Source organism: Nannobrachium achirus, assembly GCF_963921795.1.
Source record: "Nannobrachium achirus genome assembly, chromosome: 13".
NCBI lineage: Eukaryota > Metazoa > Chordata > Actinopteri > Myctophiformes > Myctophidae > Nannobrachium > Nannobrachium achirus.
This window is the reverse complement of record NC_137833.1, coordinates 53,242,729-53,254,769: the sequence shown is the minus strand read 5'-3', so window position 1 is coordinate 53,254,769 and position 12,041 is coordinate 53,242,729. Positions and strand designations below refer to the sequence as shown.

Below are 12,041 nucleotides of genomic sequence, written 5' to 3'. Positions count from 1 at the left end.
TCCTCTCCTCTCCTCACGAGGCACGTTGACCCACGTCTTGTGTCCAAATGTTCACAGCGTCGTCTCATGTTGTCCCAAGTTGTTTAAAGAGCAATTGAACAGAGCAATGTGACATCTATATACATCCCTTGACATAGTTTGAAGCAACACTCAACTCATGCGTCTGCTCCTAGGTAAACAGAGAAGGAGAGAGAACACTTCCTGGTCAGGTGATTGGGGAGAGCCAACCGGCTGCCAGGAGAATGTATCCCATGGGCTGGGGGGCCATGGCTGGCTTGATTGGTTACGTGGTTTGGGTTTTCTAGCGTAGCTGCCATGGCAGCTAGTGTCAATTAAGGGAGATAGGTTCTTATTTCACCAGACTCTACCTGGCTCCAGGGGGTTGAGGGGGGCCGCGGCCGCTTCGCGGCCGCAGCCAGAGCACGCAGTCCGGCTTGGGTGCCCTCCGAGACCTCGGTGTCTGAGTCTGGAGCTCTGAGAGAAAAAAAAAAAAAAAAAAAAAGCCAGCTGCTAAGCTGAGCTGACCTGTGCGTGCGTGCATTCAGTGCAATGTGAATGCATGTGACTAATTGATAGGAAGATAGAGAGATAGATAGATACGTAATAAACATGATTTGGTACAAGCCCAACTAAAAGGAGATCCCAGTAATGTTGTTGGCTTATTTCCACAGGGAAGTCATTCATGAATGAACTAATTATTGATATAGGACTGTCATAGGTATACAGTGTCATTGACAGTACAGTTCACTGGTACAAGGTCAACTAAAAGGAGATCCTAGAAAAGACTAAGCTTATTTCCACAGGAAACCATTGAAGTATCTCATATAACATTGAATGACGGATAGAACAAAGCACTATGCAGGGGAAACAATTTAAAAAATAAAACAATAAAAACAGCCGATCTACAAGGCTGCATATGTGAGCTTGTGGATCAGCTGTTTTGGGCGCCGCCACTGTCGAGGCTGACAAATGAATGATTGCGACCGTCAGGTCGCAGTTACTATCGAAACCTCGACCAGCTGTCTGTATGTCCGTCACACTTTTGCACTGCTCATATCTCTGCAACCTATCTCTGCAACCGCTGGCCGATCCGTGCCAAATTTTGCACAGACAGTCCTTGCCCTCCACCCATCGATTCTCTCCTCCTCTTCTAGCGCCACCATGAGGCGAAACCCATTCTGGACACTACTCCTACAGATTTTGCCCTAAAATCACGCAAATCGCCACGCAGTATATATTAGGGAGTCTTACTGGTTTAATTATTTATTTATCCATGCCAAACGTTGCACACACACACACACACACACACACACACACACACACACACACACACACACACACACACACACACACACACACACACACTCCTTGGCTGTATTTATTTAATGAATGAATGAATGAATTAATTATTTCCCTGTCTGCACCAGGCCGAAAGGACACATTGGCCCCGGCAACTAACTTTCCCCCGACTGCGTAGGCTACTGATTCTTTAAATAATTAATTAATTAATTATGGCCCCGCCCCCTGCACTGGCTGGGCTCACTGGTACAAGGTCAACTAAAAGGAGCTTTATTTATTTCATTAATTATTATTATTATATGAGGCCCCTGTCGAGACTGACTATTTATTTATTTATTTATTTATTTATTTATTTATTTATTTATTTATTTATTTATTTATTTATTTATTTATTTATTTATTTATTTATTTATTCATTCATTCATTCATTCATTTATTTATGTATTTATTTATTTCCCTCCCGACTATGTTTCCTTCCATCCATCCATCCATCCATCCATCCATCCATCCATCCATCTTCAACCGCTTATCCGGAATCGGGTCTCCGCCCCCCCCCCCCCCCCCCCAGGCGTCTGCCTATCGGCTAAATAAATAAATAAATAAATAAATATATATAAACAAATAGCGTACATCTTTCTTCCTTCCTTCCTTCCTTCCTTCCTTCCTTCCTTCAATAAATAAATAAATAAATAAATAATTAAATAGCGTGCAACCTTTCTTTCTTTCTTTCTTTCTTTCTTTCTTTCTTTCTTTCTTTCTTTCTTTCTTTCTTTCTTTCTTTCTTTCTTTCTTTCTTTCTTTCTTTCTTTCTTTCTTTCTTCCTTCCTTCCTTCCTTCCTTCCTTCCTTCCTTCCTTCCTTCCTTCCTTCAATAAATAAATAAATAAATAAATAAATAAATAAATAAATAAATAAATAATCTCATTTACATATTGTTATGTAAATGAGGCTACATTAATTATGCAAATGATTATTATGTAAATGAGGCTGCATTAATTATGCAAATGAGGTTGGGGGCGTGGTCTGCATTAATTATGTAAATGAGACTGCACAACATGCATTCGACGTGCGCGTCTTGTTGCTAATTAGCCTAATTAATTATGCAAATGTATTGGGGGCATGGTTTGCAGTAATTATGCAAATTAGGTTGGGGGCGTGGTCTGCCGTAATTATGCAAATGAGGTTGGGGGCGTGGTCTGCATTAATTATGTAAATGAGACTGCACAACATGCATTCCACGCGCGCGTCTTGTTGCTTATTGCACGCGAATGCAGGGGGCGGAGCTAATTAGCCTAATTATTCAAATTGGGGGCGTGGCATGTAAATGAGGTTGGGGGCGTGGTCTGCATTAATTATGTAAATGAGACTGCACAACATGCATTTGACGCGCGCGTCTTGTTGCTAATTACACGCGAATGCAGGGGGTGGGGCTAATTAGCCTAATTATTCAAATTGGGGGCGCGGTCTGCATTAATTATGTAAATGAGGTTGGGGCGTGGTCTGCATCAATTACGTAAATGAGCCTGCACAACATGCATTTGACGCGCGCGTCTTGTTGCTAATTATACGCGAATGCAGGGGGCGGGGCTAATTAGACTAATTATTCAAATTGGGGGCGTGGTCTGCATTAATCATGTAAATGAGGTCGGGGCGTGGTCTGCATTAATTATGTAAATGAGGCCGCATGACAAGCGTTCTCTTCACCGCGCTGACGTGGACGCAAATACAAGAGGTGGAGTCAAACTTAATGAGTGGGAGGAGTCTAACTTAATGAGTGGGCGTGGTTTCAACAAGAGGGAGGAGTCTGACTTAATGAGTGGGCCTAACGTAATGAGTTTTGTGGGCGTCGCACGCATTAATTATGTAAATTAAGCCGACTTATGCAAATGAGGGGGGGCGGGGCATGGTTTGGAAATGCGTGTGGGTGTGGTGCGCATACATTATGCAAATGAGGCTGTTAAGTGGCGTTTCCCAGCGCGTAAAAAATGCAGACGGCCGTATGTAAATGAAGGGGAGGAGCTTAGTCGACATATGCAAATTTGGGGCGGGCGTGGTTTGGAAATGCGTGTGGGCGTGGTGCGCATACATTATGCTCGCATAAATTATGCTAATGAGGGCGTTAAGTGGCCTTTCCCAGCGCGTAAAAATGCAGACGACCGTATGTAAATGAAGGGGAGGAGCTTAGTCAACGTATGCAAATTGGGGGCGGTGCATGGTTTGGAAATGCGTGTGGGTGTGGTTCGCATAAATTATGCTAATGAGGCTGTTAAGTGGCGTTTCCCAGCGCGTAAAAAATGCAGGCGGCCGTATGTAAATGAAGGGGAGGAGCTTAGTCGACATATGCAAATTGGGGGCGGGGCGTGGTTTGGAAATGCGTGTGGGCGTGGTGCGCATACATTATGCTCGCATACATTATGCTAATGAGGGCGTTAAGGTAGGTTTCCCAGCGCGTAAAAAAAGCAGACGACCGTATGTAAATGAAGGGGAGGAGTTTAGTCGACTTAAAAAAATTGGGGGCGGGGCATGGTTTGGAAATGCGTGTGGGTGTGGTTTGCATAAATTATGCTAATGAGGCTGTTAAGTGGCCTTTCCCAGCGCGTAAAAAATGCAGATGACCGTATGTAAATGAAGGGGAGGAGCTTAGACGACATATGCAAATTGGGGGCGGGGCATGGTTTGGAAATGCGTGTGGGCGTGGTGCGCATACATTATGCTCGCATAAATTATGCTAATGAGGGCGTTAAGTGGCCTTTCCCAGCGCGTAAAAATGCAGACGACCGTATGTAAATGAAGGGGAGGAGCTTAGTCAACGTATGCAAATTGGGGGCGGTGCATGGTTTGGAAATGCGTGTGGGTGTGGTCCGCATAAATTATGCTAATAAGGCTGTTAAGTGGCGTTTCCCAGCGCGTAGAAAATGCAGGCGGCCGTATGTAAATGAAGGGGAGGAGCTTAGTCGACATATGCAAATTGGGGGCGGGGCGTGGTTTGGAAATGCGTGTGGGCGTGGTGCGCATACATTATGCTCGCATACATTATGCTAATGAGGGCGTTAAGGTAGGTTTCCCAGCGCGTAAAAAATGCAGACGACCGTATGTTAATGAAGGGGAGGGGCTTAGTCGATGTATGCAAAAAAGTTTCGTCACCAACGCACGCACGCACGCACGCACGCACGCACGCACGCACACAGATGACATACTTAAACACTTTATCAAAGCATCATTACAGAGTACAAACCACTTTGTGATGATGCAAGTGTACCATAAATAACAAACAATACAAAAAAAGTGTCCCAATTTCATTACGTCAATGTATTGTTATTTCCATTTTCTCCAAGTTCAGGCCCAGTCCCAGGCAGGCACATCATTGTAAACATAGCTGAGTGGGCCTAGCACCATTTCATTACTATTATATACTAGCCTGAAAATATTCCTTACAGCAGGATCCTATCTATACCCAGGGGCTATACGATGATATCATGTCATGATTCCATTCAGTTGTAGTCTGTGCAGTCAGTGTCACCTGCTAGTTGTCCCATAGTCAGTGAATGCCAACTGTGTGTGTGCAACGCGCGCACACGCACACGCTCTGCGCACACACACACACACACACACACACACACACACACACACACACACACACACACACACACACACACACACACACACACACACACACACACACACACACACACACAATGTTCTTTCTTGGTGCATTGAATAAAATCATGGAATCTTAGGTTAAAATCCGATATTCTAAGCAAGAGATCAGTGTGGTAAGATACCTTTTGTTACGTACCCCCAGTCTCCTAAGATAACACTCAAGAGAAATGGCACCAAATGGCCAGAGACGAGTATAAAAATCACCACAAATACTTAGTAGTACAAAGTATTTTTATTGTAAATGTGGGAAATACTACGTGTGTGTGTGGTTACAGTATATTGCCAAGAGGACAAGAAAATAGAACGATAGGTAGCAAAAATAAATATATCTGCGTTGACAGCCATGATGTCTGGGATTTAGAACGCATCAACTGATGGCAGACGGGTTTAGTGAAACATGAGACTTAAAAAAAAATAACTGCACTCGTTATAAAGAGAACGGCATCGTTCACCGTTACTACAAAACAACAAAGATTGAAGAGGGTTTGGATCAAATCAGTGGTTCTTTTTCATGTCAAGGACCCCCCAAATTGACACATATTAGCCCACAGCCGCGGATCCCCCATAAAAGAAGCCTTTTAACAACTAATAGCAATGATTCTCAACCATTTTCATTTCAAGGACCGCCCAGTTTGATATGGCCCATTTGATACCATTTTGATACCCCGAATCTACACTGTGGTACAAATGGAACACAATCCATTTGTACGCTCTCAGAGTTACAGACAACTATCAGACATTTGGTTGGGGACCCCCTGGAACCCCTCTCGAGGACCCCTGGGGAGGCCCCCTGGAGCCCACTTTGAGAACCACTGGATTAAAGGAACGGTTTGCGTCTTTATCACCTCCATACATATTGTATGTACGTACTGTATATAATATATGAATCCATATTATAGTCCATGGGCCATACGAGATGTCGGTATCGGAAAGGTGGCAAAGGTTATCATGCATTTTTGAAAAGCTCCATATCTGTAGATTATATTTTGGTATGATAACCCTTTCTGAGACACAGCTAAATTGGTGTTATCAGCCGCTAGAGTTGGTGTCCCATTAACTTTACATTACAGGGAAAAAAAGCAAAAGATTAATCTGCTTTAAGTAACATATGAGGGGTCAAACTAGGGGTTTTTCATGATTCTAAATCCATTGCAAACATCTGTTTTGCATAAAAAACATTCATTGGGCTAAAACGGCCCCTACAAAAGTGTGAAAAGTGATGACTCATCACTTTTCATCACTAAACCATAGTCTTGTGGGGCCGTCTTTTAGCCCAAGGAATGTTTTTTGTGCAAAACTCTAGCGGCTGATAACACCAATTTAGCTGTGTCTCAGAAAGGGTTATCATACCAAATTATAATCTACAGATATAGAGCTTTTAAAAAATGCATGATAACCTTTGCCACCTTTCCGATACCGACATCTCGTATGGCCCATGGACTATTATACTGTAATTATGGAACGCTCACTACAGGACGCCGTCTACAAGCCGTCTCAGCGGTGGGCCGTGGATGATTGGAAAACGTGCTTATTGATGATGGCATCGATAAGCACGATGATGATGACAGTGGTCATTTCAAAACAAGATTTCAAACTTTCTTTCAAAACATGGAACAATGGCTCCAGGGAAGCGAAAAGGCCGGGGTTTCTATTAGCCAGGAATCCCCCATTGATGATGTATGTCACTGGTACCAGTGGTACTACAGGCAGGCTGCTGACCTGTCCCCAGCAGCCAACCAACGAGACACAGTCACAGTGATTAGACGGAAAGGGCGCCATCTTATAACGATCATCATTCCGTCGTTGTCAGGTAGAAACCTTGTATCTCCAAGTTTCAAATGTGTATATTTTTTTTTTGCGAAGCGAAGCCCTGCTTCATCAGACAAGGCCGTCGCACGAAAGTAGTGAAAACAGCCGATCTACAAGCACACAACGCCTCGCGGTGCGAGGCGTTGTGTGCTTGTAGATCGGCTGTTTTCACTAGTTTAGTTATTTTTTTTAAATGATAAAAAGGTTTCCACCCGACAACAATGATTAGCAAGGACTAATTATGTGAAGATGGGGTTGGGGGAAAGGGGAAAAATGGGTGAAGAGTGCTCCTTCAAGAGTGGCCTTCTCATCGCAACGCCTCAAACAATCTGTATAATAAAGTGATTAAAAAAACAACATATTATTATATCACCTCCTTGGTCTCTTGCCTATGATCTCCTTCACACCAATATTCAACCTGCTGCAGTATATGTTAGTATCAGTATGTCTGTGGGTATCTCGGCCACATTGCCAGCCCGGGGAAGAGAAGGAGGCTGGCTTCTTGGGTGTCATCGACCACAGAAGAGTCAAAAGCATAGCAGTAGGTCTCTCTCTCCTTTTTTTTAAGCAAAATCATCAACCACATCATGGTGATCATTGCACATTCTAGAATCCAGAGCTGGAATGGTGGTTTGAGGAAAGAATGGAAGTTTGAAAAGCTGTACAGCTGTTGTTGATGCAGCCATTACTGTATATTATGTTAAACTGAGGCATATTTGCCAAGTAAAGGACCAAGGCAAAAGTACCAAGCCTCAAGGGATTGTCACGGTAACAGAAAGGGGGACATTTTCAAAAAGCACGATCATCATCACGATCATCATCATCATCATCATCATCCTCCTGTCATTCATATCATGCACTGTGTGGTGAACCTATCGAAAACAACCAGTTAAGCTCGAAGAAATAACTAAAAAAAATAAAGGTGTAAAGACAAAAAATAATTCACATTTTCTACTGTAAAATACTGCTTGCTCCCTTTTAGGGGCGCAACAGTTAATGACACTAACTGATAGTGAAATGGTGAAAATAGCCATTTACGAGTTAATGAGCTTGTAGATCGGCTATTTTGGCTGTTTTCTTCTTAACACCATTGTAGAACAAAATATAAAATAGGGCTAAAGTGGTTAATCAGTCAGACTCATCGATTTAGTTGATTATAAAAAATAAAATACATTTAAATTTGAAACCCTTCTCGATTATCCGATTAATCGAAAAAAGTAAACCGATAGAATATTGCAACCCTATTCCATTTGACATCCCAACAGAATGGCTCGGGGGTCGCACGCATTATAAACGGCCCCAGATGCTTAAATCTCATTATGAAACAAGTTAAAAAATAGAAAATAAAAAAAAGGAAAGGGAGCAATACAGCATAATGCCATTAGTGTACAGTACATCAAGGAGTGGTCTGGAAAAATAGATGTGGAAATCCTGTCTGTGGAGACGTTATATAAAAAAAGTGCCAGTTGGACCAGAAACGTACTGTGGTTTCCCGGGCCCAGCTATTAGTGTGGTGTTCATAATAGTTCATAGTTCATTTTTTTAAAGATCCTTCATATGGTTTGGTCTTATTTCCATGTTCTTCATTTTGATTGCTTTGTCTCTGGTGGTCCACCCAGCTGAAGATGTCCAGTGAGTGTCTGTGTCCTCTCAGTCTGTCTGTCTGTGTGTCTGACACAGTGGGACATGTCCTCCTCTAAGCCAGGCTTCTCTGACGGGGCTTTATTCTGGGATAGAGCTGTTGGGAGGACAGGAGACATAAACCCAGTTAGAACATTATTTTATGCTTTAACTATTGAAAAACAGCAGATATACAAGCTCACAGCGCGGCACCGAGTGCCGCGCTGCGAGCTTGTAGATCTGCTATTTTTGAAAAATCATGAAAATTAGAATTTTGACCCGATTCTATAAGTGTCATTTGAATCCTTCTAAGGTTTTTTGAAAAATCTATGTTTCTATGTCAGCAATCTGGCTAGCCATCGTCAAAGAAAAGGTCCTTTTCACTTAACTGGAGCTCAGTTAGTCTGTTCTTGAGAGACTACTATGTCAGTGGTTCTCAAACATTTTCATGTGAAGTACCCCCAAAATGATATTTATTTGGCCACGGACCCCCATCTCAAAATATTTAGTTCCAGGGACCACCCAGAAGCAAAATTTGAGTTACAAACGTTCGCTTTAAAAATACATATATTCAAAGATTTGCACACATTTTCACAACTTTTTCAAAAATAGCAGATCTACAAGCTTGCAGCGCGGCACTCGGTGCCGCGCTGTGAGCTTGTAGATCTGCTATTTTTCAATAGCTAAAGCATTCAATAATTCTAGGCCTAAATGGGTTAAGGGACACAACGTTAAATCCAGGGGCTCCCAAACTTTGCAGCTCAAGGCCCAAAAAGATACATTTGGTGTCTCCCCGGAACCCAAACGTATAATTATGAATTAAAGGTAGGGTAAGTGAAATTTTTGTTTTTGTTAAACATTAAACATTATCCCCGGAAGCAATTAGGGGTTCAGAGTCTTGCTCAAGGACTCTTCGACACCAACTCTGGAGGAGCCCGGGATCGAACTGGGAACCCTTCGGGAACCCTCCGTGTTCTAAGACGGCAACTCTACCCCTGAGCCACTGCCGCCATTATTAATCACTGCTACAGAGTTTTATATATGTATATGTTTTGTAACAGTCTCCCTGTCTCAGAACAGAACATATTCTTTTAGGTGGGTTGGAAATGTTTAACCAAACATAAGAGAGAACCCATTTATCAGCTTCAATGATATATTGCTCCAGTTCCATTTTGTCTGCTCATTTCTTTGTGTCATCGCTTCCGATACCACTTGTTTAACCTGTATCCTGTATGAGTTCCTGATTGGATAAAATCTGTATCCCAACCAAAAAAGGTTGATTTATTCTGTTTATTAAAGAGCTGAAGAAACAGGGAGACACCTGTTACTGAACAAAGACTCTATAGCAATGATTACTATCGGATTATATTCGTCACTGTCTGGCCAAAACCTCTTAACTCCATTTTTGAGGTTTTTGATTTCTTTTTGCACAAATCAGGGCTATTGAACACCCTTTACATCTGAGTGTTGGTTAAAATAATATTGAACCAATGGAAAGTAGTAAAAAGTGCTTGGGCCAAAACCTCCTAACTCCACACTTTCTGCCAAACCAGCTAACTCCACCCGATTGTCCCTCTCTTGTTTTCATAAATATGTGCTATTGAACACCCTTTACGTCTGTGTGTTGGTTAAAATAATATTGAACCAATGAAAAGTAGTAAAAAGCACGTCGGTCAAAACCTCCCAACTCCACTTGAACTCATTTTCAAGAAAATTAACATTTTGGAGTTTCGGCCCGAAAGCCGATCAAGCACTGTGAAAATCGTTCTGCCACTGGCTATCATTATCTTCCTCCGTGAACTCACCCCTAGCAGGTTCCGGGGGATGTACCCCTCGGCGCCGGCGGCCGTGCGCGCCCACCACCACTCCACCTCGTCCTCGTCCTCCCGGCGCACGATGGCCATGCAGTCGCCCTCGTGGTAGGACAGCTCGTCGGCGTTCTCGGCGGCGTAGTCCCACAGGCCGTACACCACGCCCCGGTTCATGATGCCCATCTTCTCCTGGACGCCTGGGGAGTGGGGGAGAGGTGGGGGTTATGACCTGAGGACCTGATTCTAAAAAATGCCCTGCTAAGGTTCTTGTTAAACCTGTGATCAGTGGTTCTCAAACATTTTAATGTCAAGGACCCCCCCGGTATTATATGTATTTAGCAGCGGACCCCCATCTTAAAATATGTCGTTCCAGGGACCACCCAGAAGCAATATTTGAGTTACAAATGTTCGCTTTTTAAAAAATATATTCAAAGACTTGCAAAAATTAGACGGAAACGGAGCCATCTTATAACGACCATCATTTTGTCGTTGAAAAATAGCAGATCCACAAGCTCCGCATTGTGAGCTATAGATTGGCTATTTTTTGGCAGAGAGTGTGAAAAGAGACAGTATCAAGTACGTTATTTCCTGGTCAGTTTTACCAATCATAGAGGGTTTAAATGGTGCCTGATATGCAGCTTGGCAAATAAAAGGTGAATTGATCCCAGTGCATGACAGAGGACAATCTCACGATAAATCTAAATCTCCACGTTATGATTATGTTTTTTGTTTTGTGTGTGTGTACACACACACACACACACACACACACACACACACACACACACACACACACAGTCTTACCGTAGAGGAACTGGGAGCACTGCGTGTATCCCTCCTCCATCTCCTCACACTTATCAGCAGCAGTCTGCATGTCGCTGTAGGTCATGGCGAACACCGCCGCTCCAGACTCCACCAGGAACTTACACACCTGCACGTTGTTACAGGAGGCCGCACAGTGCAGCGGCGTCCTGAGACAGACAGAGAGAGAGAGAGAGAGAGAGAGAGAGAGAGAGAGAGAGAGAGAGAGAGAGAGAGAGAGAGAGAGAGAGAGAGAGAGAGAGAGAGAGAGAGAGAGAGAGAGAGAGAGAGAGTTACAGTTTACAACCGCATTTTCTGGGGTCATTTTACACAGGACTTAATTGACAAAAAAGAAAGGTTAGGATAGAACCTTGTCTCGCGTAGCCAGAACATCTACAGGTATTTGAGCACTACACCCTAACTACACCCTTCCTGGCTGTATATAAAATCAGGAAAATGGTAAATGGTAAATGGTGCATTTATATAGCGCTTTTATCCAAAGCGCTTTACATAGATTGTGCATTACATTCACACATTCACGCACACATTCATACACCGGTGGCGGAGGAAACCATGCAAGGTACCAACCTACTCACCGGGAGCAATTAGGGGTTCAGAGTCTTGCCCAAGGACCCTTCGACATTAACTCAGGGGGAGCCCGGATTCGAACTGGGAACCCTTCGGGAACCCTTCGTGCTCTAATAACGGTTTCTCTACCCCTGAGCTATGCCGCCCCTCAAGCTGGCATTTCTCTTAAAAAAATACATTTTAACATATCTTTACATTTTATGTTTACATTTAGGGCTGTCACGATTATGGCATCTTACATGACGATTAATTGTCACTCAAATTACTGCGATTAACGATTTAATTGTGTTTTTGTCGTTGACAATTACATTACTGTTTGGCTTTTAGGCTTTGAAGTTGCACATGGCAGATATGACACATAACCTAAACATACAAAGAAAATATGAAATATTTGATAACTTTATACTTAAAAAAAGAACATTGATAGTGGAAATAGCCGATCTACAAGCTCACAATT

The 12,041-nt window shown here is 42.9% G+C and overlaps 1 protein-coding gene across 1 annotated transcript in view; it reads right to left on the bottom strand.

Annotated features, from left to right (window-relative positions):
• LOC308297435 (uncharacterized protein) overlaps positions 1-6,737 on the bottom strand; it is a gene marked incomplete at both ends in the record, with an annotated part of 31,577 nt that extends 24,840 nt beyond the window's left edge. The window contains one exon of the mRNA XM_080740841.1: positions 6,651-6,737. Coding sequence (XP_080596967.1) covers positions 6,651-6,737 — 87 coding nt within the window. The remainder of the gene's footprint in view (positions 1-6,650) is intronic.
• Between the last annotated feature and the right edge of the window lie 5,304 nt (positions 6,738-12,041).